The 24,234-nt window shown below is 42.4% G+C and overlaps 3 protein-coding genes across 3 annotated transcripts; 1 reads left to right on the top strand and 2 right to left on the bottom strand.

Moving 5' to 3' along the window:
* Window positions 1-3,699: 3,699 nt before the first annotated feature.
* On the bottom strand, window positions 3,700-4,689 carry LOC310770386 (olfactory receptor 10V1-like; the record flags this gene model as incomplete). Its single annotated transcript, XM_083630973.1, has 1 exon — window positions 3,700-4,689. Exon 1 carries the CDS (start codon window positions 4,639-4,641, stop codon window positions 3,700-3,702), a length of 942 nt encoding a protein of 313 aa, XP_083487099.1. The 5' UTR covers window positions 4,642-4,689.
* A 6,905-nt stretch (window positions 4,690-11,594) lies between these two features.
* On the bottom strand, window positions 11,595-12,542 carry LOC310769801 (olfactory receptor 10V1-like; the record flags this gene model as incomplete). The annotated part of the gene is made up of 1 exon (XM_083629580.1): window positions 11,595-12,542. The coding sequence occupies one exon, from the start codon at window positions 12,540-12,542 to the stop codon at window positions 11,595-11,597; it is 948 nt and encodes a 315-aa protein (XP_083485706.1).
* A 7,618-nt stretch (window positions 12,543-20,160) lies between these two features.
* LOC310769952 (olfactory receptor 10V1-like) lies at window positions 20,161-21,225 on the top strand (the record flags this gene model as incomplete). The annotated part of the gene is made up of 1 exon (XM_083629796.1): window positions 20,161-21,225. Exon 1 carries the CDS (start codon window positions 20,278-20,280, stop codon window positions 21,223-21,225), a length of 948 nt encoding a protein of 315 aa, XP_083485922.1. The 5' UTR covers window positions 20,161-20,277.
* Window positions 21,226-24,234: the final 3,009 nt, after the last annotated feature.

Below are 24,234 nucleotides of genomic sequence, written 5' to 3'. Positions count from 1 at the left end.
ACTATGTATAAATAGCAACCCAGTGCAGAATTTCTGCATAACATCCTGTCTGGTAACTTCCCATTTGAGGCTGAGAGCCTCCTCGGAACTTCCCACACTGATATTCCTATTCCTTACAGTAGGAATGGACAGTGGTGTAATCAGGGATCAAATCATTCTTATGAGGCCATTCTTTTTAACCACACTTTGATTAAAATTTGGTCAAGAAGACAGGCAAATGCACTTTGGGAGGCAGATTCACACACTTTCAGCTGGCAATCCCTGTGCCAGACAACAAATAGTTAACTTTTATGGGCTACCTCACTCTCTTACACAATTAGCCCTTCCTTGAGTAAAAGTCACCAGTAGTAAGGAAACTATGATTTTGGAGGTCGATGTGTGGGATCACCAGATGGGCTTTTATTCAAAGATGTGCCCACTTCAAGGACTGATTGATTAAAGCTATCAATCTCACCATTAAAATAATGGCCTACATTGTTGAAAAGTTTTCTACGTTTGAAGAGAATTTTATTTGAAGGACATTGTGTTCTGAATTCTCTGAAGAAACATTTCCTGGTTTGTATTTCACAATCTCTTATATTTTCAACCAGGATGAGGGAGTACCGACCTAGCTTTTAAGGAAAGAAGCCCTATAGAATCCTTGGAAGTCTATAAAGTTTGTATAAAGAAGAGAGCCATTGTGTTAGAATGGCACTCCTTTCACAGAGCCAAGAAAGAATCGTGGAATCCAGAAGCTCAACATTCCATCGCTGGCTGACAAATACTTTGTATAACTTTTGAGTAAAGATGCCATTTTAGCTGTCTGTGAGGCTAACTATTTCACTGCTGATCATTTTAGCAGCGATATTGCCATCTTCCCCGTAGCGTTTTGTAAGAGTATTAATAGGAAACATGTATACTGCATTTTTTTAGAGATTTCAGAATGTTTTCTGCCCAAAATCTCAGTAATCTTTATGACAATCTTGTCAGCCATGCCAGAGCTCTCATAATGAACATGTGGGCTGGAGGCTTCCGGGGCTACCTAATGTTTGCTATTAAGGTGAGATTTTAACAATAGTCTCCCCAGCTCATGTTTATAGCCACTATCAAACACCACCTTTTGAAAATTCATATGAAGACATATTCAGCAGGTGAAGTTCCCCCTCATTGTTGTATCTGCATATCATGAAAAGCTCCACCTGCTGGATTTATCCTAAAGGTGTTAAAATGGTCAATAGACTTGCCAGGGGGAAAGTGGATAATTCTAACCTCCACCCCACCTCATGTGTGCTTATTCTTATGCTGAAAGGTGTTCCCCACCCATTTCCAGGTACCAACTGAGCCAGTTCTCTGCAGCTACTGAGATCTACAATATACCGGTATTCTAATTTGGACAATGCCTCATTGAATGCCACACGTACAGTTTAAAAAATCTGCAGTCATCCCAATATTTAAGAATTGGAGAAACAGCAAACCTGACATTAGCCGGCAACAAGAAAGTTTTGGGTGAGTGTGCATAATCAACGCAAAATGAATGTTTTAACAGACTTAAATGCGATAAAATTTGCTGTTTGATGTACCAATTATGGGCATGAAGCAAGAAGAACAGGATCCATTAGAACCTAGGAAGTTCTGGTTGCTAATGTGATGCCAGTGGACCCAAAGATGCCATTGAGGACTTTCCATGGGGCCCATGAAGCTGCTGAGCACTGCCCTTCTGCCCTCACTTCGCCTTATGTCATGAGGTGGCAAGAGAGAGGGAGAAAGAGAGGGGGAGAGAGCGAGCCCCATGGCACAAAAACATAGATCTAAGGGGTGGATCATAGTTTTTACAAGGGACTCCCTCAAAACTGCCATCAAGTCATAGCTCACCCCCGCATACATATGTGTTCTTGTTGGTGATTTTGTGAAACATCTTGGATGACCTGTGCCTCACATAAAAGCTTTTCATTGCTGGCAAGCACCAAACCTGATTTTTACGGTGAGCTTTCGTTTGATGGTGGTTTTGGGGGCAGGGCTCTGTATAAAATCATAGAAATCCAAGATAACCCATTGCAATTCGATCGGAGCTGACTTTTCCTCAGCTTTGGAAAAGCAAAGTGTGTGTGCATATGCGCTCTCTCTCTTTCTCTTTGTGTGGTGGGGTGGGGAGAGAAAGGAAAACTGACGGGGGGTGGGGAGGAGAGGAGAGAAACAACCACAAGAGGATGTTGCCCACAGCACCCTCTCAAAATTCCAAGTGTGTCCATAGACACAAAAAGGCTGGTGACTCCATATAGGATCTTTCAGGTGGCTTCACAGCTTCCTTCTGGTATTGATGCATTTTGTAAGGCTGCATACACACTACACTTAGGTAGGTGTTACTTTAACCATTTTACTTAGGCAATGTACACAACATACATTTAAAGCACACCCACTCACCCAGAGAATCCTGGGAGCTGTAGTTTGTTATGGGTGCTGGGGGGTGAGGGATAAATTGAAGTTCCCATTATTCTTTTGTGGGGGGGGGGAGGTGCTGCTTTAAATGTATGGTGTGCTAGAGGAAGCGGCAGAGTTGCCATCTGACTCCAAAGCCAGCCCAATACATTTTACTGCCTGATGTAGAGCAGCAAAAAGAAAAGAAAGGGGGGGGGCATACAGTAGCATATGAACAACACAGTAAATCGGACAACAATTTCCTTCCATTTAATGTCACTTTCAATATCAGCTACCTAATGCCACTTTTCCATGAGGGTGCCTTTAGGGCAGGAAAGAAAGAAAGGCCCACTGCTGTGTCCAGGGCTGAGAGAGAGTTGAAGCTGAGGTCTAGAGTGGGGAACAGAATGGGAGGCAGAGACCACGTCCATTGTCTTCTTCTGGGCTCAGATTTTATCCATCTTACCCATGGGGGATGTATGTGTCAAAAGTAGATCATGTCAAGTTTTGAAAGAATTTTGAACTTAAAAAAATAGAAATCTCAGTTTATATCACTGCATAACGGTAGGAATTAACCCTAATTCTCTTGTAAATCAATAAGATTAAGACCACTCCTTTCAGCAGACACTAACATTCTTTATGCCAGTTAAAGGAAGTATATGCAATGGGCCTTCTGACCACATTAGGCAACAATATCTGTTTCACTCTTAGATAACTGGTTTTCAAGCAGTTGCTCAGTTTCTTCTCCAATTTAGTGTTTCAGTTCCATTATGTGATGGCAAACAAAGAGGAGAAGCAGTCCACTTTCTGCTAGAAATAGAAAATCTTTTCATATTTACCATGTTGATGATGGCAATATGAAGAACAGAGTCCAGAAATCAAAGGTCAGCCTCTGTAGACAGAACTATCCAGGCTCTTGCTAGTTTAGGGTAGGATTCCATCACATACTGGCAAACTCAGGTCCTGCAATTGTAATGGATTGCAAGGTTGTGCACAACAAACCTGCTTCCCCAAAAGATCCGCCTTTTTTGTGATAAGGGAAGTGAAATGTGGGGAGAACACTTGCTTGGATGCAACTTCATCTAACTTCCCCACAAACAAATCAGCACAAATGCTCATTTAACAGCCAAGGTTGTCTAATGTCCCTGAAAACAAACTAGGACGAATGTTCAATAAACAAAACATTTAGGGATTCATGTGCATATGCGAATAAGTCCTCAGCCACATAAAAACCGGATGTGTGTTTGGCTGCTTGTATTGTGAATTCCTATCACAGTGTGAAACACATTAGAATATCCCAGGCTCTCACTGGGACAGCACTTCCTTCCTTAGTGTTCTACTGAGTGCGTTCTTTAACTCTTTGTTCCTCATGCTATAGATCAAGGGGTTCAGCACAGGAGTGACAAAGGTGTAGACCACAGACACCACTCGACCTTCCTCCGGCGAGTAGCTGGAGCTGGGACGCAGGTATATCAAACTGCCACAGCCATACTGCAGAAGAACAACCATTAAATGGGAGGAGCAGGTGGAGAAAGCCCTTTGCCTGCCTGCGGCAGAGCGGATGCGCAAGATGGCTGCCACAATGAAGGCATAGGAGACACAAACTAGGAGGAAAGGGGCAGTCAGTATTACGGCACTGATAATAAAGAGGGCAGTCTGATGGGTATGGGTGTCGCTGCATGCGAGCTTCAGGACAGCAGGGAAGTCGCAGAAGAAATGGTCAATCTCCTTATTGCCACAGAACGGAAGGCGCATTATCAGGATGGAGAGCTGAACGCCAAACACGCCGCTCATGCCTAGCGTCCCAGCTACAAGACTCACACACACCCTCCAGCTCATTATGGAAGTGTAGCGCAGTGGGTGGCAGATTGCCACATAGCGATCATATGCCATAACAGATAGCAGGACGCAGTCGCCACCTCCCAAGAAGATAAAGAAGAACATCTGTGTGCCACATCCTGCCAAAGAGATGGAGACCTTTTGCGCAGAGAGGAGGTTGGCTAGGGTGAGTGGGGCAATGACGCAGGAGTAAGCAATCTCCAGGGCTGCCAGGTTAGCCAAGAAGAAATACATGGGAGTGTGGAGGGAGCGCTCTGTACGAACAATGAACACAACCACAGAGTTTCCCAAAAGGCTGAGTAGGTACAAGACCAGAAAAGTCCAGAAAAGCAACAGCTGCATCTCTGGGACTGTTGAGAAGGGGTGGAAGTAGAAATGCATCGGGCTAGTGTGGTTTTCACTCTCCATAGGAATTGGTACATATGACCTGGCACGAGATAAAAAGAGAGACCGATGACGGAGAAAGTGGTATCACCACCAAGATGTCAACAGGCCACATCCATTTCTAAACATGTACAATAAACTAAGCAGCCACTGGAGGGCAGACTCCCCCTTTTTGCAAATAAAGATCTCCGTCTCGCAAGACAACAGCTGTCTTAGAATCATGGAGTCGTAGAATTGGAAGGGATGTTAAGAGTCATCTAGTCCCACTTCCTGCAATGCAGGGATCTCAGCTAAAGCATCCAGGACAAATGGCCATCCAATCTCTGCTTAAAGACCACCTTCTGACAGAATCCATTCTACTGTTGAACAGCTCTTACCATCAGAAAGTTCTTCCTGATGTTTCACCAGAATCTCTTTTCTTGTAACTTGAAACCATTGGTTTGGGTCCTAGTCTCCAGAGCAGGAGAAAACAAGCTTGCTCCATCTTCCACGTGACAGCCCTTTAGATATTTGAAGATAGCTATTATATCTCCTCTCAGTCTCTTCTTTTCCAGGCTAAGCATTCCCAATTCCCTCAACCATTCCTCATAAGACTTGGTTTCCAGATCTCTGATCATCTTGGTTGCCCTCCTCTGCACACATTCCAGCTTGTCAATATCCTCTTTTCTGGCTTGCATGAAATTGTACAGGACAGGCATTTCAGTTCATGCTTCTGCAAATAATGAGTAAGTTTAAACTTCAGGACTGTAAAGCATTTCACATGCTGCAAGCACATCCTTTCATAGACCACTGTAGCTTCACTTTTCCTGCTCCTTCTGCTATCAGTTAACGGTTCCCCAAACTATCTTCACTAAATCTTTTACGAAACCCATCTCTCCCTATGCTGTTGCCTTGTTAATTTTATTTGCGGACTTTCTGTAGAAGGAAGTTCCACTGAAATCAATGGAATTTCCAGAGAAATGTGTTTAGAATCAGATGCTTAGATTGCAAGCTGTGTCACTTGTGTATTTTGTATTTGCTTCCAGTACAAAATTAGATAAACAATAAATAGCTGTTACACTGGCACTGTACATTGCTCTTGCTTTACTGAGCTAGGGATTGCAAAACAATTGCATGTCAGAGTTCCTGTGGTTTTACTCCATTAAAATTAAATAGACACTCCATCCAAAAGTACTCAAATCCTATTTTGTTTTTAATGAATGGAAGCGGTTGTGACAAGTGAGACCCATGACAAAATGTTGCAGTGTAGAGTGGTCCTGCTCAGGTTTCCAGCCAGCCAGCAATGCTGTCTTCTAGGATAATGTGTTCCAGTCCCACCCTGGTTTTCTGTTTGCTACTCACAACAATCAGCATTCTGTGTTTACCAGTATTCACTGAACTGTTGGGGAAGTTTCTCCCCTTAGTTCCCCTCTGCAAAATCTTGTGGTTCCCCCTTCCCTTTCTTTCTCTGTTTTTGTTTTTGTTTTTGTTTGGATTAATTTCTTTTATCTTATTGTATTATGAAACAGCTTTAATAAAATCTTATTTTTAAAATAAAAGTCTTGCTGTCCCCGCAAGGTTACTGATACCTCCATCTTCTTGTGTGGATATGGTGTCATTTTGGAAATGTAAGCACCGTCTCTCATGCCTGAGCATCAGGAAAAGGATTGACTAACTTTTGCTGAATTATGCCCACTAGTGTGATATATTTTTCTTATGTTTTTAGATGTTCTTTATGTGTTTTGATGTTTTTGATTGTTTCTATTTTTAATTCTACTGTCTTACTACTTTTGTGTTTGCTGCTATTGTTTAAGCTATTGTTAGTATGACAATGTAGAATTTGCCACACCATCCTCTTCTACTCACTATTTTGGAGTACAGGTGGCGAGTATCCAGGCATTTTTCATTTTAATGGCCAAGAAAACTACATTTCCACTGGAAGGTGGAAGCCTCCCTCTTTGCAAAATAAGATTTGGATGTCACCTTAAAAGACAGCAGTTGTCTTTTTAGCGCTGGCGTAGCCAACGTGGTGCCCTTCAGATGCTGTTGCCCTTCATCACTGGCCATGCTGGCTGGGACAGATGGGAGCTGGAATCTCACAACATTGTGTTGTCTATTCCTGTTCTAGTGCCTGTGAAATTGTATGCTATGGCACAGCCATAGTCTAGAAAGACTTTCCACATCACCTGCAAATAGGAATGTCAAATGTAAATAACTGAGCATTATTTATTATTCCAGTGTTGGCTTCATTAGGAGGCAATGAAAGTGATACAAAGAGATGGCAAAAGCAACTTCCATTTAGGCTTAACCTCTTGATACACAAAGGGGAACTGCAATATTTCTGTAGAAGGAAATGTTCCAGAATATTTCCCATTCAGAACCTCACACCACTCCTAGGAAAGCATTTGCCTGGAACAATGCTCAACGTTGTGGTCATTATTTTTGCTCACAACTAATTCAATGTCTGCAGCCGACACATTGTCTAAACTCTTCTGACAATTGCAAGCAGTACCATTCTGGCCCTGATTTACTTCAACTGTATGCCCAACTGTTTTTATTGTGAGAAGGGTAGAACAGTTTTTACTGGCTGACTGGCTGGGATAATCTTACTAACCTGTTGTCCAAGCTGATATTGGATGCCGCTGCCCTTTCCACAAGAGAACTCTAGCTCTGAGGGCTTTATAAACCTTGCAAGATCCTTAGAGGAGCAAGGTAATCCCAATCCCTCAGTGATGCATCAAAGTCCCCATAAAAGTAAATCACATACAAGCAGCCAACAAGAGTAGAGGTCCCTGCTCTCTGAGGACAAAGGGCAGCAGAGAGGGAGGGAGACAAGGGGTCAACTCACTGCTCCATTAGAGGGGAGGACATTCAATACCAATTGCTCTCTCAGCATGCAAAAATACTTCATCGTGGCCATCTCCACCAACGAAGGAGCCTTTCTGCCACGTTTGCCCCAGTGTAGCTCAGGTTTTTCACCACTTGTGCTCTAGCCATTTTCTCTCCTGTCCCAAGGCAGGTGTAAACCAGAAGATCAGTGACAAGGAGGGGGAGAGTGTTAGGGCCATGAGAGCATGGATTTTGATAGCCTGTGTTGGGGATCTAGCCTAGCGAACTATACAGTGCTGTGTGTGCTCAGGCCTTAGTCTGCATCTATGCTGGAATTGTTTTTAGATGTTTTAATTATTTTGGGATTTATGCGTTTGCCACCCTGGGCTCCTTAGAGAGGAAGTGTGAGATGTAAATTTAAATAATAATAATTTCACCTCACACCAGAATCGCAAGTTAGTAAGAATATAAATGGTGTCTCATATTCTTAGTGCATGCAGGTACCAATTGGTACCTGTAGTGATTTTGATATATAATGGCTTTAGAAGTACCGTGCTTTTCTGTGTATAAGATGAGTGTCTTTTACTATAAAATAATGTCAAAGGGGGGGGCACATCTTATACACGGATAGTGCATTGGGGGGGACGTGTGATTGGTTGCACCAATCGACATGTGATTTGGGTTAGTGATTTTCTGATTTCCCCCCGAAAAAAGCTCAACCAGCCTGGGCAATGCCCCCCCCCACAAAAGCTCAACAACTCTGGGTCATCTCCCCCCCCCCCCATTTTCTTAAATTTGAGTCCCCAAAAACTCAAGTCTTATACATGGGGGCATGTTATACATGGAAAAGTATGGTAGTTTTTTTAATATATGCAACAGTTTTAACAGTTTTTATATGTGTGTTTTAAATATTTTTTTAATATGCGTCAGGATGCCTCGTGGGAATTGATTCTTGTATAAATAAATACAGTCATAAGCAAGACAGCAATGGGATGACTTCACTAGCAACATTGGGAATGGTGGTGTGAATTTGAATTGATGGGGAGGGAGGGAGTGAAGATGTGAGTGAAGAACTGACGCAGAACACACACACACAAGCTACACATTTTTGCAGGTCTACATTTTTGCCTTTGAAAAAGTAAATTAGATTTATAGGCCAGTTATAAAGACATTTTGTCCATTGGTTCCCCTTCCCTCCCCCCAAAACCCCCTCTTCATTTTCCTTGTCCAATGGTTCTAGTGCATATCCAGGGGCACTGATGTTATACACATGGAACATTCTCTGACATGAACATGATTTATTTATTTTAAAAGTGTACACCCCATCATTCATTGCAGGACCTAGACCAGGTTACGGCAAGCATATACATAAAAAACCATGAAAATATCACATCACGTCGGTAATTAGTAGGTAAAAAGGTAAAGGTAAAGGTACCCCTGCCCGTACGGGCCAGTCGTGTCCGACTCTAGGGTTGTGTGCCCATCTCACTTAAGAGGCCGGGGGCCAGCGCTGTCCGGAGACACTTTCGGGTCACGTGGCCAGCGTGACGAAGCTGCTCTGGCGAGCCGGCACCAGCGCAGCACACGGAAACGCTGTTTACCTTCCCGCTATAAAGCGGTACCTATTTATCTACTTGCACTTAGGGGTGCTTTCAAACTGCTAGGTGGGCAGGAGCTGGGACCGAAAGACGGGAGCTCACCCCGCCGTGGGGATTCGAACCGCCGACCATGCGATCAGCAAGCCCTAGGCGCTGAGGTTTTACCCACAGCGCCACCCGCGTCCCTAATTAGTAGGTATGGCTCTATAAAGGCCAATAGGTAATCGACCCTGATGTTTTGCTCAAAACTGGAACTACCAGCAGGGCCTCTGCAGCAGATCTCAAGCAGAATGTTGTCTGCCCATTAGAAACACACAGCACTTTCAGCCACAGTTTGATCTACACATGAGAGTTTGCTTTCATGTTTTGTTTTAATCTGCATATATAGGACCTTGTTTACGCCTTACTAGGTATGATCCCCAGCCTCACTCACCCAAGGAATGTTAGTATATCAGTGCTAGTCCTACGGTAGGGCTGGGAAGCCTGTGGACATCTGGTCGTTGCTGGATGACCCCTCCCATCCTTCGACACTGACTGTTGGCAATGCTTGATGGGCTTGTTGGTTGTTGGAGTCCAAGGCCATTGGAGGGCTACAGCTTAGACACCTCTGTTCTATGGGATCATGTTCTATGAGGCTAAAGCCTGCTAGTGTCATATTGGGTGGGCAGGTACGGGGAAAATCACTTCAACAGGAGGGCAGTGGAGGTACATCTAAATGGACCAACAATGATGTTTCTGGTTCATTCACATGTCATCACCACCACTGCTGCCTTATCCATGAATACGTCTAATTGCATTAAAATTGGTGTTCATATCACATCTTGTGTAGGAAAAATTGTGTGCAGTGTGAAGTACTCCGTGTCACCCTACTTTCCCCCAAAATACCAGGGAATTTTGTGTTACTATAACCTTGTGTGTTGTATACTAGAACAGTAATCAATAATTTTTGTGGTCTTCTTATTTTTATAATCTGGAATGTCACACAGAAAGTGTCATTCCTTGTACCATTCTGCTCAGAGGTCAGAACAACAACAACATCATAGACTCTCTTTGGGTGCATGCCTGTTTGTGCATTTATTAACAAAAAACAGAATCATGAGTCCAATTCATCAGTGGAACTTGTCTCCAGATGAATGGACAAAGGTGTAGACCACAGACACTGCCCGACCTTCTTCTGGTGAGTAGCTGGAGCTTGGGCGAAGGTATATCAAACTGCCACAGCCAAACTGCAGAAGGACGACCATTAAGTGGGAGGAACAGGTGGAGAAAGCCCTTTGCCTGCCTGCGGCAGAGCTGATCCTCAATTATAATGTAGGTTTAGAATCATGCCTGCTGAATTTTGCTCATTTGTGCTTGTTGAAAAGAATGAAATCATCTCAATAAACAAATCAAATAATTAAAACACCACAGTAAAACCACACAGCAGACCAAGTGTGTGGATGACTAGGTCCCTAATGTTTTGCTGACCCTCTCACAGAATTATGCTGCTTTCCAATATTTCAGTTTATTTATTTAATATATAGATACATACAAAATCTTAGTCTAGAGCAGCGGTGGTGAAGCCATCGCCCCAGCAGGGCCATGGCTTCAGTGGTGGGGGTGGGGGTGGAGGAAGAGAGGAGGGTTCGTGGGGATCTCTCAGATGTGGAGTAGAGGCTTCATGATGAGAGATCCCCGCCTCCACTCCTGCTTGCACACAAGTAGGAGCAGATCGGGCAGCTCAGCTGAGGAGTGCCTGGCTGCCTTTAGGTGATGCAGGGGCTCTCAGATGCAGCTTCCGGGCTGCCTCCACCTTCCCCCAGCAACTATTCAGTCTGGCTGCCTTGATGGTGTTGCAATAAAAACAAAAACCAGCCATTTAAAATGCCACAGATAAAAAATAAAAACCATTTAAAAGAGGAGCCCTCTCTGCCGAGCAGCAGCCAGAGTCCTTGTGAAGCCTGTCAGGCCCTGCCCCAAGCCAGGTGGCGAGAGGCAGAGCAGGGCCCTCAGGCTTCCAGCAGGCAGTCCTCCATAATCATAATCATCAGTCCAATTCATCAGTGGAAGTTGTCTCCCGATGAATACGAGGTCCAAAATCCCCATGCCAGTCCCATCAGGCATTTCTGGCTAGTCTGGTTTGAGGTTAATGTCTGCCTCATTTGCTACCCTCTTTGCTGACATCAGTCCAGCCTCTTCGTGGGGTATTTTTTCTTCTGTTACCTCACAATATCTTCAGGCTCCTGAATGAAATGTATTAGTTCTCTCTGTGGCTGGAAACTTGTCCAGGTTCTCCTGCCCATCAAAACAGAACTCAGTGTCACTAGTGTAGCTGTTGTTCTGCTTGCTTTCAATCAGGCATTTGATTCATTTCCTTTAAGAATATCTATACCAAATTCAGGTCAATTGGCCACACAATGCAACTTCTGCTACAGGCAAAGAACATTCCTTTTGAGGCACAGTTGCAGCTTAGACATAGAGCCTGCCTACCTATGCATCCTTCCATCGCTGACCTGTGGTTTCAGTTCCACCATATCATTACAACAGATGGCAGTAGACGGTGTACCATTCCCTGGCTGTGATTCAACGCTGTCATTTCTTCTGGGGCAGCACAGCTCTTTTTAATGCTCTGATAAGGGCATCCTTTAACTCTTTGTTCCTCATGCTATAGATCAAGGGGTTCAGCACAGGAGTGACAAAGGTGTAGACCACAGACACCACTCGACCTTCCTCTGGTGAGTAGCTGGAGCTTGGGCGAAGGTATATCAAACTGCCACAGCCAAACTGCAGAAGGACGACCATTAAGTGGGAGGAACAGGTGGAGAAAGCCCTTTGCCTGCCTGCGGCAGAGCTGATCCTCAAGACGGCAGCCACAATGAAGGCATAGGAGATACAGATTAGGAGGGAAGGGATGGTGATGATGATAACACTGGTAATAAAAAGGGCAGTTTGGTGGAAATGGGTATCGCCACATGCCAGTTTCATGACAACAGGGAAATCACAGAAAAAATTGTTGATTTCCTTATTGGCACAGAAAGGCAAAGTCAATATCAAGACAGAAAGCTGAATGCCAAAGAAGCAACTCATGACCAAGGTCCCAACAACAATTTTCACACACACTCTCCAGTTCATGATGACAGTGTAGCTGAGCGGGTGACAGATTGCCACATAGCGGTCATAAGCCATGATTGCTAGCAGGACACAGTCAGAGCTTCCCAGGAAGGTAAAGAAGAACATTTGGGTCCCACAGCCAGCCAAGGTGATGGAGACCTTTCTTGCAGAAGCTACGTGGGCCAGAGTGAGGGGTGCAATGGTACAAGAATAAGCAATTTCCAGACATGCCAGGTTAGCCAAGAAATAGTACATTGGGGCGTGAAGAGAATGTGTGGTGTAGATGATGAGAACAATGGTAGCATTCCCAAACAGGCTGAGCAAGTAGAGAGTCAGAAAAGTCCAGAAAATCAGCTGCCTCGTGCCTGGGTGCGTTGTGAATGGCTGGAAGTGGAACTGTATAATTCCAGTTTGGTTTTCAGTCTCCATATAAACCTGCACATCAGCTTGCTATGGGTTAAGAGAAGAGAGGACAACATTACTGAGAAGCCAGCATTGGGCAACCAGGAAATTAGGTAACACAAATAAATTGAACTGCAATAAACAGGGAAGATGTTGCAAACTTGGCTGATAGTGAATGTGCAATTGATCAACATATCCTTTAAAACTGAAGTTCAGATTTCTGTAGGCAGCTATTAACAAGAATGAGATCAGATTCTTAGCGTAGGTTGTTCACTGAGGTTTCTACATCCATTAAAACTGAGCGACTATTACACTGCCTCTAAATGGCTAGGTTGACATTGAAATGTTTTATAATTTTTTATGTGCTGTAAGCCGCCTAGAGTGATTGGGGATACCCAGACAGATGGGCAGGATATAAATAATAAAATAATAAAGCTCAGCAAAAGAAAAAAGCTCAACAACTCTGGGCAATCTCCCCCCATTTTCCTAATTTGGAGTCCCCAAAAATAGGGGGCGTCTTATACACAGGGACGTGTTATACATGGAAAAGTACAGCATATCATGGTTTATCTCAGTGGTTAGGGTGTTCTTTATGCAATTCCTGCATTCTGGATATAGGGTGAGGTTTTGGTTTTTGATTTCTGGCATGTGATAGTCTGTCTCCATTCCCCACCCCCTAAAGAACCCTGAAGCTTATTTTTTACCCCCTCTCCCTAACTCTCATTGTATGGTGTTTGTGTGCATTTGACATATCAGTACATATTTTATTTGTTTTGTTTGTACTTTCTTGGAGGGATAGGCATTTATTAGTACATTAAAAAAAATATCTACCTACTTTCCTACCCTGGTACAGTCAGGAAAACTTGCTAAATGAAGTATCTTTTTCTCTTTTCTTCTTCAGTTGGCTTAACATACGAGAAGCAACCTGGATATGAATATTTCTTTCCTACTGTTGCTGTTAAATTCAAAATTATTCCTTCCTTCCCTTTTTTCCTTTGTAAAACACTCTCATTGGGGTCAACACATGCAGCCATTTTAGAAGATCTGTGCTTCCACGTGTGTGTCTTTCTTACCTGTATTGACATCAGTAGCTGCTATCTGTTCTTCACACCTCCTAGCATTTGAGACTTTTTAACCTATCTTCTACAGCCCCCTGGGAGTGAACTGCTGATGCAGCCTCTCACCACAGCTCCTATCAGCAAGAGGTTTAGTGAACATTCAGCCTGATTTACTTGCCCCCAAATTGGGAGGTTAGACGTTATTGACTGTTTATTGAGAATTCATTCTGATTGGTTTGCAGAGAGGTTATATGACCTTGCATGAGGTGTCATCCCATACTTTCCTTTGCATTGTCCTGACACTTTCCCTATTGCCACAAAAAGGGGGTTTGGGGAGGGGGAGGTGAACCAGCTTTATTGCACAGACTTTGACTGAGCTGCCTAAATTTGCCAATATATGACTGAATCCCACTGAATATAGCAGCAGTCTGAAAGCTGTGGATGATGCAGAACATTTTTCTAAGCTCATGGTTGCATTGAGAGCAGTGCTTGGAATGAACTAGTTGAGCTCTATGAAGTTTCCTGAACTAGTTCAAAAATCTCTGAACTACAGCTGAAGGTAGATCCCATAATTGGCAGGTGAACTAAGGTGGATTAAGTTCATTTGGGGGTTCAGCTCCAAATGATTTCTAGTTCATCTTTCTGTCTATTCCCTTCTCTTCTCCAGGAATAGGCTCAGACTCCTAGCTTTCATTTAAAAAGTCCATCAGACATCTACAAACAAAGTTAGAAAGCAAACTGTGGAAGCAATGTCCAAAGTCTTATTAGGTGGATACAGAGGTGCTGCTGTTGCTAAGGATGCTTGGTCACTTAACCACTTTTGCTAAGCAACCAGAATAAAGGATTGCATGGCATTTCCTGTATATTCTCGGCTGAAGAGAGTCACTCTCTTCCAACAGGAGCAGCTTGCAGCAGAAAGCACAAATAAAGCAAAGGAACAAAGCAAATGATGTTTTGTTGGCACAATTTAAGCAGAGTAAGCCATTTCTAGTATGGAAATACAATTATGTAGAAAAGTTCATCTGTTGACATTCTCTCTATTAGGCATCTTGTGTGTGGTCCCTGATTACCCTGTAGTTCAGCCCAGGAGCTTCTAACATTCTGAATACTGAAGGTTTTTGTTCTTTTGCAGAAGATGAACACTTTATGAACTAAAAAGTTTGTTTGAATGAATGTGGGCAGAACTAGTTTGTCTTATAAAAGGACGAACTTGAACTGAAATGAACTTTCCAAGCACTGGTTGAAAGTTTACTGAGGGTTTGGATTTGCTGCACATATAGGCCACCTGTGAATCCAGCAGTTGTATTTGTTGTATTTTTTCATAGTTTAGTTATTGGTTGCTGTTGGGGCTCTTTCCTGAAGACGAAACAGCTCTTAATTATCCAGTAATAACTTCTACATCTCCTCTTCCCGTGTATCATCTTCATTCTGGATTGGCCAAGAGGAATCCATCCTTTTAAATCAATTTTTGCCCTCATTGTCACCATCTTTGAAGAAGTTTCCGGATTTTAATACAGTTAAAATATGCAAAAAGGAAAGGTATTGTTCCATATTAATGAACGAAAAGAATCTTTTTATAAGATGTATGACACTGCAAAGTGGTCATCAAATAGTATTAGGGACCCATAGAGGCTGAGAGAAATAAATAACAAGAAAGGGGCAGGATATGTGCTGAGAAACTTTGGAGCACTAGGTTCATATGTAGGCCAGAAATAAGAACTTTTATGAGAAAAATCTTGTTATTCTCAATTCAGTGCAGATCAGTACTGAGAGCAGTAGTGGCAAGAGGTGACCTTGGAGTGTGCAAGGTAGAGTTTCGCTGATGAGTAGATTGTCCACCTGGCGTGTCTATGGGTGGAAAAAGAAAAGCAGCAGCAAGAGCCAGCAAGGGAAAGCAATCATTGATGAGTTCAGTGCTGCAATGGAGAAAGATAAAACCAATTGAAAATTAAGATTTTGGGTGGTGGAATTTCTGCATAGCCTGAGCAAATTTGGTGGCAGTTTTGGAAGTGGAGTTAATTTCAAGGACAATAGCAGCAGTGGGGGAGCAATCAGCTGGCCGTAAGGGCAAGAGTTACATGTCCCACAGGCTACAAGTTGGTCACTTATGAGCTAGATGGACTAATGGCATGACTTGATATGTGCTATATATGTATTTATATGTATTTTCCTTATGAGGAATTGAAGTTAACGATGACTTTCCAATACTACTCAATCTGAGCTTTCAACCTAGGTGTTCCATATACAAGCCAACCATTTTCTCCATTGAACTACACTTAGATATGGAGTTGAGTCTGAAAGTGGCAGTGTAAATATTTACTTACACCAGAATTGTCCTTGGAGAATTGAAACTTTACAAACTTACAGCCAGTTCTCTGAGGGTGAACATGCCTTGAGAATTGAAGCATAAATGTGCAAGACTCTTAGCCCAGATCAACAATTGCCTCCTCTTAAGGGACAACTTTATCTTTGGGGGACCAAGTATCTTTCTCTGATGCATGAACTTGTAATGTCCTAAAGCATATTTCATGGCCGTCAGAGAATTATGTTAATTTGTGCATGTCTCATAAGAGATCTCTTTGTTTTAACAAGCCTCTAAGGCATTCTGACTTGAAATTATTTGTCTGAACAGAGGGCGGGGGGTGCGGAGAGAGAACGTTTGCCTCCTTAACAACTTTTATCACCATTTTATCCATAAATCCCAAAAGGATGTTACTTATTTATATTTAAGAAAGTTCTACAGAACTTCCCAAAATAAGAGAAAGAATCTCAAGGTCCTAAGAGAGGGGCAATTTAAATTCAAGATTATTTCTCATCCTTAAAGAAAACAGTAGCTGTTGCAGCATTTGTTAGCATCACTTTCCCTAGAGATGTAATATATTAGAATTTGAAAGAACTAATTACTGTCTTATAATCGAGGAAGAGGGACAGTCTATACTAAACATTCTGATGGATAAATATCAGTCACCCCCCTCAAAAAGCACTCCCCCAAACAAAGGTTGGTGTCCTATGCACGGGGCCAGCAACCCATTTTCCAATAATGATCCAGAAGAAACCTGGTCTTTTGTGAAGGTTGGCAATTACTATTATTGCATAGAACAATATTTTTATAACACCTTAAAAGTAAATGCTTTTATTTGCACCTTTTCTCCTTCCAGTGTTTCAACCACCATCTGAAGCACATGCACCACAGTATGAAAGCAGCTTGAGACTTGCTGCTGTCTGATCCTCTTTACGCTTAATGATCACTATATATGCGATTCAGGTAGGCCATAGCTTAGGGGCAGAGGCAGAGCACATACTCAGCATCCCTCTCTGGCTTCTGCAGTTGGGAAGGATCTCTGTTTCAAATGTTGGAGGGCCATTTCCAGCCCTATTCAGGCTGTGGGCAGCATTTGGTGCTGGGGAAACTGTTGCAGGTGCAGTCAGAAGCACAAAAAGTGGTCAGGTTCAGATAAAAGCAGGTCAAGAATTGAAGCAGCTTTCAAAATTACCTCCCAACCTACTTCGAACTTCCGCTTTGATATACACAGTAGTATTAGAGGCAGCATTAAGGTCAGCATTAAGCCCCAGGCTCCCAAATAGTAAGATGATACAGAAGGATATGCTCCCAAAAAACCCTTGCATTTATTTTAAAATTTATTCCTTTCATTTACACTCACCTTCCATCCTCAACCCTGCTTTCATTTTATTTGCTTCTTTTCAGATGCTCCTCCTCCTTACATTTATTATTTTCCTTTGCATTTGTCATCTTCTCTCATCTTCTTACATTTTTTCTTCTTTGCAACACAGAGCTGTCACTGCATGGTGTGACAGGGTATTACCATGTTCAGGTATTCTCCCTCCGAGCCCCCAACCCAAAACCTGGCCCATCTCAAAATATTGGTAGCCACTGAAGAGAAGCTGCCGCTTTGAGGAGTTGGGAAAATTCATTTCATTTCAAGTCCATCCTTTCATAAGACAAACTAGTTCTGCCCACATTGATTCAAACAAACTTTTTAGTCCATAAAGTGTTCATCTTCTGCAAAAGAACAAAAACCTTCAGCATTCAGTAAGTTAGACACTCCTGGGCTGACCTACAGGGTAATCAGGGACAACACACAAGACGCCTAATAGAGAGAATGTCAACAGATGAACCTTGCCACATAATTGTATTTCCATACTAGAAATGGCTTACTCTGCTTAAATTGTGCCAACAGAACATCATTTGCTTTGTTCCTTTCTTTATTTGTGCTTTCTGCTGCAAGCTGCTCCTGTTGGAAGAGGGTGACTCTCTTCAGCAGAGAAGAAACAGGAAATGCCATGCAATCCTTTATTCTGGTTGCTTAGCAAACAAGGTTAAGTGACTAAGCATCCTTAGCAACAGCAGCACCTCTGTATCCACCTAATAAGACTTTGGACATTGCTTCCACAGTTTGCTTTCTAACTTTCTTTGTAGATGTCTGATGGACTTTTTAAATGAAAGCTAGGAGTCTGGGCCTCTTGCTGTTCACCTGCCAATTATGGCATCTACTTTCAGCTGTAGTTCAGAGATTTTTGAACTAGTTCAGGAAACTTCATAGAGCTCAACTAGTTCATTCCAAGCACTGCTCTCAATGCAACCATGAGCTTAGAAAAATATTCTGCATCATCCACAGTGCTTTCAGACTGTTGCTATTTTCAGTGGGATTCAGTCATATATTGGAAAATTTAGGCAGCTCAGTCAAAGTCTGTGCAATAAAGCTGGTTCATCTCCTCCTCCCCAACCTTGTTTGTGTGTGGCAATAGGAAAAGTGTCAGGAAAATGCAAAGAAAAGTATGGGATGACACCTCATGCAAGGTCATATAACCTCTCTGCAAACTAATCAGAATGAATTCTCAATAAACAGTCAATAACGTCTAACCTCCCAATTTTGGGGCAAGTAAATCAGGCTGAATGTTCACTAAACCTCTTGCTGATAGGAGCTGTGGTGAGAGGCTGCACCAGCAGTTCACTCCCAGGGGGCTATAGAAGATAGGTTAAAAAGTCTCAAATGCTGGGAAGTGTGAAGAACAGATAGCAGCTGCTGATGTCAATACAGGTAAGAAAGGCACACACGTGGAAGCACAGATCTTCTAAAACGGCTGCATGTGTTGACCCCAATGAGAGTGTTTTACAAAGGAAAAAAGGGAAGGAAGGAATAATTTTGAATTTAACAGCAACAATAGGAAAGAAATATTCATATCCAGGTTGCTGCTCATATGTTAAGCCAACAGAAGAAGAGAGGTGAAGGGGGAAAAATATTTCATTTAGCAATTTTTCTTGACTGTACCAGGGTAGGAAAGTGGGTAGATATTTTTTTAAATGCACTAATAAATGACTATCCCTCCAAGAAAGTACAAACAAAACAAATAAAATATGTACTGCTATGCCAAATGCACACAAACACCATACAGTGAGAGTTAGGGAGAGAGGGTAAAAAATAAGCTTCAGGGTTCTTTCTGTGTGTCATTTCCACGAATATAAGCAATTTTGTGTATGTTTCTACGAATGTACACATTATTGTACACTTTTTGGGGTTGGAGAACTGCATCACAAAATTGGGAGAAATGCAAATTTCAAATGATAGATGTGTTTCAGTTTGTGTATCATTTTGGGAAGGGTGGATTAAGTAGGTTTGTGTTAAATTGTGAACTGAACCAATTGTTGTTGTTGTTGTTATTTATTGAATGTATATACTGCCCTATACCCAGGGGTCTCACAGAAAAGATCACAACATATATAATCAGAATAACCTAGATTGTTTCCCTCCCAGATTGACTTCCATGCCCTTCTAGATACAAAACACATCTCTTTTCAGCCCCCAAACCAGTCCCAAATTTTGGAACACTTTTAAAATGTCACCACATAATAGAATAATATATTGTTTGTTGTATCTCTTTCCTATGTAATTCATTAGAAAGAAATCTCCTTTTGAGTCTATTAAGAGCTGCTGCACGAATTGCAAACTGCAACATTGGATTGCTGCCAATGGATTCCCTAAAGCTACTTCATTGGTTATTCCTTGGCAAATGTGTGCTATGCATACTTCCTACTACTTTCTTGTCAATCCTTTATCACAAAAGGTTCAGCAGGGGAGGGAGGATTTGTTGAGTAAGAGCTCCAAACCGACTTTTATTGCACAACCTGAATTTGTTGATACATGGCTGAAACCTACTTGCAAAAAAGTGATAGCGCCCATAGTGTAGGACTACAGCTCCAGTGCATTAACATTGTCTGGTGTCTGTAGAAGATGGAGCCAGAGATGGAAAATAGTATAGAAAAGTAATGTTAATAATAATAATAATTTTATTATATATATCCTGCCCATCTGGCTGGGTTTCCCCAGCCACTCTGGGTGGCTTACAGCACATAAAAATGGTAAAACATTTCAATGTCAACCTAGCCATTTAGAGGCAGTGTAATAGTCGCTCAGTTTTAATGGATGTAGAAACCTCAGTGAACAACCTACTCTAAGAATCTGATCTCATTCTTGTTAATAGCTGCCTACAGAAGTCTGAACTTCAGTTTTAAAGGATATGTTGATCAATTGCACATTCACTATCACCCAACTTTGCAACAGCTTCCCTGTTTGTTGCAGTTCAATTTATTTGTGTTACCTAATTTCCTGGTTGCCCAATGCAGGCTTCTCAGTAATGTTGTCCTCTCTCCTCTTAACCCATAGCAAGCTGATGTGCAGGTTTATATGGAGACTGAAAACCAAACTGGAATTATACAGTTCCACTTCCAGCCATTCACAACGCACCCAGGCACGAGGCAGCTGATTTTCTGGACTTTTCTGACTCTCTACTTGCTCAGCCTGTTTGGGAATGCTACCATTGTTCTCATCATCTACACCACACATTCTCTTCACACCCCAATGTACTATTTCTTGGCTAACCTGGCATGTCTGGAAATTGCTTATTCTTGTACCATTGCACCCCTCACTCTGGCCCACGTAGCTTCTGCAAGAAAGGTCTCCATCACCTTGGCTGGCTGTGGGACCCAAATGTTCTTCTTTACCTTCCTGGGAAGCTCTGACTGTGTCCTGCTAGCAATCATGGCTTATGACCGCTATGTGGCAATCTGTCACCCGCTCAGCTACACTGTCATCATGAACTGGAGAGTGTGTGTGAAAATTGTTGTTGGGACCTTGGTCATGAGTTGCTTCTTTGGCATTCAGCTTTCTGTCTTGATATTGACTTTGCCTTTCTGTGCCAATAAGGAAATCAACAATTTTTTCTGTGATTTCCCTGTTGTCATGAAACTGGCATGTGGCGATACCCATTTCCACCAAACTGCCCTTTTTATTACCAGTGTTATCATCATCACCATCCCTTCCCTCCTAATCTGTATCTCCTATGCCTTCATTGTGGCTGCCGTCTTGAGGATCAGCTCTGCCGCAGGCAGGCAAAGGGCTTTCTCCACCTGTTCCTCCCACTTAATGGTCGTCCTTCTGCAGTTTGGCTGTGGCAGTTTGATATACCTTCGCCCAAGCTCCAGCTACTCACCAGAGGAAGGTCGAGTGGTGTCTGTGGTCTACACCTTTGTCACTCCTGTGCTGAACCCCTTGATCTATAGCATGAGGAACAAAGAGTTAAAGGATGCCCTTATCAGAGCCTTAAAAAGAGCTGTGCTGCCCCAGAAGAAATGACAGCGTTGAATCACAGCCAGGGAATGGTACACCGTCTACTGCCATCTGTTGTAATGATATGGTGGAACTGAAACCACAGGTCAGTGATGGAAGGATGCATAGGTAGGCAGGCTCTATGTCTAAGCTGCAACTGTGCCTCAAAAGGAATGTTCTTTGCCTGTAGCAGAAGTTGCATTGTGTGGCCAATTGACCTGAATTTGGTATAGATATTCTTAAAGGAAATGAATCAAATGCCTGATTGAAAGCAAGCAGAACAACAGCTACACTAGTGACACTGAGTTCTGTTTTGATGGGCAGGAGAACCTGGACAAGTTTCCAGCCACAGAGAGAACTAATCCATTTCATTCAGGGGCCTGAAGATATTGTGAGGTAACAGAAGAAAAAATACCCCAAGAAGAGGCTGGACTGATGTCAGCAAAGAGGGTAGCAAATGAGGCAGACATTAACCTCAAACCAGGCTAGCCAGAAATGCCTGATGGGACTGGCATGGGGATTTTGGACCTCGTATTCATCGGGAGACAACTTCCACTGATGAATTGGACTGATGATTATGATTATGGAGGACTGCCTGCTGGAAGCCTGAGGGCCCTGCTCTGCCTCTCGCCACCTGGCTTGGGGCAGGGCCTGACAGGCTTCAGAAGGACTCTGGCTGCTGCTTGGCAGAGAGGGCTCCTCTTTTAAATGGTTTTTATTTTTTATCTGTGGCATTTTAAATGGCTGGTTTTTGTTTTTATTGCAACACCATCAAGGCAGCCAGACTGAATAGTTGCTGGGGGAAGGTGGAGGCAGCCCGGAAGCTGCATCTGAGAGCCCCTGCATCACCTAAAGGCAGCCAGGCACTCCTCAGCTGAGCTGCCCGATCTGCTCCTACTTGCGTGCAAGCAGGAGCCGAGGCGGGGATCTCTCATCATGAAGCCTCTACTCCACTTCTGAGAGATCCCCGCGAACCCTCCTCTCCCCCTCCACCCCCACCACTGAAACCACGGCCCTGCTGGGGCGATGGCTTCACCACCGCTGCTCTAGACTAAGATTTTGTATGTATCTATATATTAAATAAATAAACTGAAATATTGGGAAGCAACATAATTCTGTGAGAGGGTCAGCAACACATTAGGGACCTAGTCATCCACACACTTGGTCTGCTGTGTGGTTTTACTGTGGTGTTTTAATTATTTGATTTGTTTATTGAGAAGTTTTCATTCTTTTCCACAAGTCAGAAGTACATTAGCAATAAATGAGCAAAATTCAGCAGGCATGATTCTAAACCTACATTATAACCAGGCCTCTCCCAAAAGTACTATCACTCTCTAAACCTTTGTTTCCATAGCCATATTCACAACAATGCTCTTTCTAGAACAGTAATTTATTAAAATTATTCAAATCATTCGGTTGTAAAGTAATCTCTTTGTATTGTTCCACCTGTGAATTTTATCAAACTTATTTTTGCTGTGACTGAGGCCTCCTCCTAATACCCTCATGATATAAAGCTCTTTTTCAACCAATGACTGTCTATTCCCTAATAAGAGGGACTGCTAAAGACTCTCAGTTTGTAGTGCATCATTGTTTTAGTAACAATTACAGTTCTTATTTCTGGACTATTTTGCCACATATTTACCTAGTGCTCCAAAGTTTCTCAACACATACCCTGCCCCTTTCCGATTATTTATTTCACTTGGCCTCTATAGATCCTTAATACTATATGAAGACCATGTATCATATAATATACAGGGGAAGTTAAACATGATACTGTCTTCTCTTTTTCCCCCTGGATCACATATTCCTCTGAGGGCACTTTTATGTAGGGCACCTGGTTTTCTGCTTCCTGACCTTCTTGTTTGGATTGCCCTGCCAGAGATGTATGAGTTCTATATGTGATGTGGTCTCTTTCATGGAAAATTTTATGACTCCTGAAAATGCACAGAAAATATGGGATCTATCAGGTTCAGAATACACAACAAAACCAGGAAAGGGTTATTGCTATGGTTTCATTATTCTAAAATTTTCCAATAATAATCCAGCAGAAACTTGGTCTCTTGTGAAGGTTGGCATTTAATATTATTGCATAGAAGTATATTTTATAAAACCTTAAAATTAAGTGCTTTTACTTGCAACATTTCTACTTCCAGTGTTTCAACCACCATCTGAAGCACATGCACCACAGTATGAAAGCAGCTTGAGACTTGCTGCTCTCTGATCTGAATGAGAGAAAGGAGCACAAATTTCTTCTTTCCTAAAGTGTAGGAGCCTGGCTTTGTATGAGAATGTGAACTCTCTTGTGACTGCTATTAGACAGGGATGGAGGGCAGTTTGAAGTACTTGTTGAAATGCGAGTGGTGGTGATGGACCACAAATAGTGGCAAAGTTCACAATCAGGGAATGAAAGGCTAAGAGAGCAGCTCTTTGGCACATCCATCTTGTTTCCTGGTTCTGAAGCTCTTCCTTCAGAAAGCATGCCAAGACCCTTAAGGGAGCGAGAGTGAGGAGAGAAATTTTCTTTCCTGAAGTGCAGGCATTAGAATTTATGTGAGAGTGTGAATTCTCTTGTGGCTGTTCTTACACAGGAATGGAAGTGTGAAGTACTTGGAGATAAAAAAGTAAGACTCTAACTATTGGTATAATCACATGACTTCTCTGAGTGGTGAGAAGTTCTGGGAGGTGCAGTGGTGACCTGGGTTTAGATGCCTTTGGTAATAATTCACAGGAGAATTATGGTGCTTCATGACATTTCAGTTTATTTATTTAATATATACATATACAGAATCTTAGACTAGAGGCAGATTATTGTTTAGTCACACACACACACAAACAAACACACAAATACAGAAATAAGTAAACACAGAATAAGTAAATAAAATAAGTAAATACCAAAAATAATTACATATATAATACATTTTACAATAAAACAAAAAGGTTGTAAGGATTCATATTATGCTGGAATTTATTGTTCCAGAATGAAAAAGAGACTACCCTTCTACAAATCTATGTGATAGTTTGTTATTTGTTACTCTG

Source organism: Podarcis filfolensis (assembly GCF_964270895.1).
Source record: "Podarcis filfolensis genome assembly, chromosome: 1".
NCBI lineage: Eukaryota > Metazoa > Chordata > Lepidosauria > Squamata > Lacertidae > Podarcis > Podarcis filfolensis.
The sequence above is the reverse complement of the archived record's forward strand: the minus strand, read 5'-3'. Positions and strand labels throughout refer to the sequence as shown.